General features: G+C 44.0%; 1 protein-coding gene across 2 annotated transcripts in view; it reads right to left on the bottom strand.

Moving 5' to 3' along the window:
* Nucleotides 1–923: 923 nt before the first annotated feature.
* The window catches only part of gas2l3 (growth arrest-specific 2 like 3), a 26,505-nt gene continuing 22,532 nt past the window's right edge, over nt 924–4,896 (bottom strand). For both annotated transcript variants that reach the window (XM_020601425.1, XM_020601426.1), the window contains exons 6-9: nt 4,818–4,881; nt 4,555–4,696; nt 3,586–3,690; nt 924–3,310 (exon numbers count right to left, since the gene is read on the bottom strand). In XM_020601425.1, the coding sequence (XP_020457081.1) occupies nt 2,033–3,310; nt 3,586–3,690; nt 4,555–4,696; nt 4,818–4,881 (1,589 nt within the window). In that variant the 3' untranslated portion in view covers nt 924–2,032. The remainder of the gene's footprint in view (nt 3,311–3,585; nt 3,691–4,554; nt 4,697–4,817; nt 4,882–4,896) is intronic.

Genomic DNA, 4,896 nt, shown 5'->3' on the forward strand with positions numbered 1-4,896 from the left:
AGAGAATTGTTTAGACAAATCCAACAGCCTCACCGCTCTAGGTGTGATATCACCACTACAGCCCCTGACTCTTTCTCTTCATAGAGACCAATGGACAGTATTTCTCATTTTCAACCATTTTAACAAAGATTCAAATAAATTTTAATCTTTTGAAAAGTACAAATAGAAGTTAAAGGTTTAATCTACAGTAGGGCAGCCTCATCATCAGTGAGCTGTGGACGTGCATGACCCTGTCGCCAGTTCACCATTTGTCCTTCCTTAGACACTGTTGGTAGGTACTGACCACTACAGACCAAGAACACCCACCAAGACCTGCAGTGTGGGAGATGCTCTGACCCAGTCATCTCACCATCACAGTTTGGCCCTTGTCAAAGTCACTCAGATCCTTACACTTGCCCATTTTTCCTGCTTCCATCACATCAACTTTGAGGACTGAATGTTCACTTGCTGCCTAATACACTGACAGGTGCCACTGTAACAGACAGTCTGTGTTATTCACTTCACCTGCCAGTGGTCATAATGTTATGCCTGATTGGTGTGGAGTACTCTACATACTGCTTGTTAGCTTGTGAATTTCCTATCAATGATCAAAATTGTGATTATACTGTATTTTGTTGTAAAATATTGCAAATTTAGTGGTAAAGAGTACAATGTTTGCTTCTGAAATGTATAAATTAGTATGAAGTATAGAAAATAAGAAGCCTCAAGTATATATACCTCACAACCACACTTGCGTAAATGTATTTAGTTACTTCCACTACCGTAAAGATATGTTGGTTGGTTTAGCTTTCAATAATTAATTTCATCCACTGTTTTATTCTCCTGCTGCAACCAGTCAGTTCAATAGCAGGTACACCAATGTGTTTCACCTACAGTTACAACAGCAAAACCTCTTAAAAAAAAATACACATGCAACATAGCAATGTCTTTGAAACACATGTTCATTTATTAATTAAAATGGCAGAAGACTGCTGGAACAAGAGACAACTGACAGAATCAACATTCAAAATTGTAACAAACATGGATTTCTGTAAAGTGCCAACCAAGAAAAAGAAGCCTCGCTGATAATGCATGTTCTTTATACACACACACAGAAAACTGGATTCTTTTTATATACAAAAACTTGAATCCATATAAAAAATAGCTAATACCAAGTAGATTCTCCTCTAAAAGGACTCTGGCTGCTATGTTTTCAGCTAAAAAGCAGAGGCATTTGATCAGTAGTTCATCTGAGACTCAGGCTTTTCTGAGAAACCTAAATCATGAGTGCTTGTACACGTTTGTGCAATTTTAAATCAGTAAAAACCATGCCCCCCGACCCCCCCATTCCTCATCACCACCAACCCATCATGCCTACATTTTAATACCTCTATAGATGAGAGATTTCTGATGAAGGCACACAATAGGAAGGACTATTCATCAAGATGAACCCCATATACAGTTTATATGAAATTAATCAGACAAGTGTTGTGCCTGGTCATCCACCAGTGGAAAAAGTGTTCTCACTGGAGAAACAGTTCATCAGAACCCATGAGTCATGTTCCAGTTGTATTACTGAGGTTCCAAAAAGCTTTGGCAACATGCTGAATAAAACTGGACACAGAAGCTGCCTTGCCTTGAAGAAAAAGATCTTTCTCCTGCAAATGTTCACCTAAGTGCATTTTCCTAAATCATGGCTGCATTCCTGTGACCTTTTGCTGAGCTAAAAAGCTTTGAAGGTCAATGTTTGAACACAATTTTTCTATGAAAGTCTATCCTTCATTCTTTAAAAACCAGTTCAGACAATTAGTAATGGCTGTGCATGTAAAGAAAGTGAAACTAAACATTGTGCAAGTTTTAGTGTTAATCAAGGTATATGGAGCAGAACTCTCAAATAAGAGACCATTAATTAATCACAGATGAAATAAAAAGCATATCTTTGACCCTTTTGAATAAAAAAAAAAAATTTAACATAAAAACAAGTTTCCAGACAAATGCTTAAATAAGGTTGTTTTTTTAGGGTTAGTGACAACAGTCTTCAGAGATCGACCCCTTAAGTCTTCTGCCTCTTCTTAGTGTTCATTTCAAAATAAGGGTCTTCATTTTTGCCCTTGCACTGAGGGATCTTTTTACTGATGCCGAGTACCAGTTCAGTGCCAGGGCTCATTTTTTTGGGGGCCACAGCTCGAGATGGAGCCGGTTCAGGTTTTAGAGTTGACTTTCCATTGATAGGGTTAGTCGTGACTGCTTTCTGCCCAACCCTCTGTGCTGAGAATTGTGTTTTCTGATTAGCTTTTCTAGCGGGAGGAGGGCCCAGGTTTCTCCCTGGGAGCTGCCCGTGGACAGAAGTACCTTGTGGTGGGGCAGCATCAGCAACTTTGGCAGTTTTTGACAGCGCCAAGGAGCTGGGGGTGGGGGTCCGGGACTGTGGTGTTGTCGCTCTTGGAGTAGGGTTCACTGCAACCCTGGCCATACGCGCTCTCCTGGCTGCCTCTAGACGGAGACGCGAGGCTGGGGAGCCGGGGCGGTACTGTGCAAGGCGAGAGTGCTGGTTGGCACCCAGTGGCGTCCGTGCATCTTTAGGGGTGGGTCCCTGTATAGGGTGAGGCACAGAGGTAGTGGTGGGTGAGGTGCAGGGGCTGGAGGGTTTGAGGCATTTAGAAGATGGCTCAGGGCAGACAGGGCTCCTAGGCTGAGAGGTGGTTTTACATGGTGAAGGTCTGACCTTCAGTTTGGAGGCAGAATTGGGATCTCCAGGGTCAACTGATGGAGCTGCTGATGGAATCAGAGCTCTGCTCTGGGCCTGCACAACCTGACATCCTGGACTGGGAGACTGTTTGGAAGAGCTTCCTACAGGCCTAGAGGGCAGAGAGGAGGAGCCTTTGGTATTAATGGGCAGGGGCAGCTGGGTAGGCTTCCTGGGAGAGGAAGGCACCTTCTGGAAGTTCTTCTTGGTTGCTCTGGCAGCACCCGTTCTGGGCAGCGTGGGTGTGCAGGCTGGGGAGGCAGTGTGCAACCGACACATCGGACCTGCAGCAGTCACATATGGCTTACAGAGAGAGCTGGAGGAAGTAGATGAAGAGGTGGAAGAGGATGAAGGGGAGGAGATGAGGTCATTGACAGCAGTGAGCAGGTCCATGTTAGGAGGAGGAGGTGGAGCTGCATTGCTATGGTGACCTCCCAGGCCAGGGGGGCCTTTCTGGAAGGCCAGGATCTTCTGCTCCAGTGTGGTGAACTGCAGCGCTCGAAGAGGATCATATTTCATCAGGAAACCGCGCAGAGTGTCCCAGCCTCCACCTACACGCACCATTACATGTTTACCATGAAGCATCTGTGGAGAGAGAATCTGTTGGTAAATGAATTTTCTCCCCAAGTTTGGTGCAAAATATCTTTAACAAATAAAAGTCAGGAGTCTTCATAGACTTGAACATCTTCCGTGAAATGCCCCAAATAATCTGCAGGGCTACAAATGATCCTGTGCATCCTGAAGCTTGATGCAGTGGACAGCAGTGTCATGATGTAATCACCTAACGCAGTCCAGCACTAGTGGATAATGAGTTTACATGTGTCCAATCACGTGTGTGCATGTGTGTACAGAGCACTCACTCGAATAAAGATCGTCTTGTCTCCCAGTCTGTAGCGGCCCTCAGACAGGTACTCAATGGAAACTCTGTTGGAGCAGTTGCAGGGCAGGTCTTCCATGCTGTGCTCCTACAAGGGAGGCATGGGACAATAGAGAACCATAAGGCAGCCATACTGAGGTAGGTCCCTTTTTGGCATTCAGAAACAAAAATCTAATTATTTTATTAGTGTCAGCATTTTACACCGAGGTGATCATTTGGTGTCCCCTCAGAACGCTGGAGAACAAAGCATTACATTCAAAGAAAGACTATTTCCTGCTTTTAATGTGACTAGAAATGCAATTACACCCACTGTATTAAGCAGTCAGACATGTTTCTTTCCCGAGATACTGTAAGATCCAGCTGATGAGGAGAAGATGTCACACTGGCCTAAAATAAACTGAGTATTTGCTGTAACCTACTCATGTCAGTGCAAACACACATTAATATATTATACAGAATAAAAATAGTATTTGACAGATGCATTTATCCAAACTGCCTTCTATTTCAATGAATACAGTTATTTTAAACCCAGCTGTCTCCTCAGGGAATAAACACTTATTTTACCCACTGCACTGGAATGGTGAATTCCCCTATCAAGCATCATTCTCCATCAGTAATGTTACACAAAGCACTAAAACAACAGTAAGCTGAGAGTGCAGTGTGTACACTGGTATACCAGCACTAAGTTGATCGCTCTGTGTACTTAAGGCTACACAACTGTATGTTTACTTTTAATTTACAGTTGGTCACTTACAAAAATATGAATTTATGGTTTTAACTCAGCAGTTGTGTGTGTGTAGCCATCTTTTAGACTGAGGCAGCATCCCCCAGAAGTCAAGGAGGACCATTCTTGTGCCACACTTACTGCCTCCAGGAGGAAAGATCTCATGTTCGAAAAAAGTGTGGAGCTTATTTCCTGTTCATATGTTCAAGATGAACAGACTGAACTCACCCCAGACTGGTACAGGCCATCATGCTGGCAACACACGCTGAACGTTTTGACAGCTGGAGGTAGCTCCTCTGTCATCAGCAGAGACTCTTCAAGCTCGATCTCCTTCTCCAGCTTCACCAGCACTGGAGGCTCCACGCCATACCTGAGAAGCACAGAGCATAGTTTACACTGTGCACCTTTGCCACTGAAATGTTGAACAATTCTTAAGCTGTTGCTGAATTACTGAAAACCCACTGAAGCTTTTCCTGCGCTCAAACACTTACTTGGAGACAATGCGGCCGATCTCCAGCAGACAGAGACAAACCTGTCGAGGCTCCTTGTGCAGAACTGAGACAGGAAACC

Source organism: Monopterus albus, unplaced genomic scaffold, assembly GCF_001952655.1.
Source record: "Monopterus albus unplaced genomic scaffold, M_albus_1.0 scaffold51.1, whole genome shotgun sequence".
Classification (NCBI taxonomy): domain Eukaryota; kingdom Metazoa; phylum Chordata; class Actinopteri; order Synbranchiformes; family Synbranchidae; genus Monopterus; species Monopterus albus.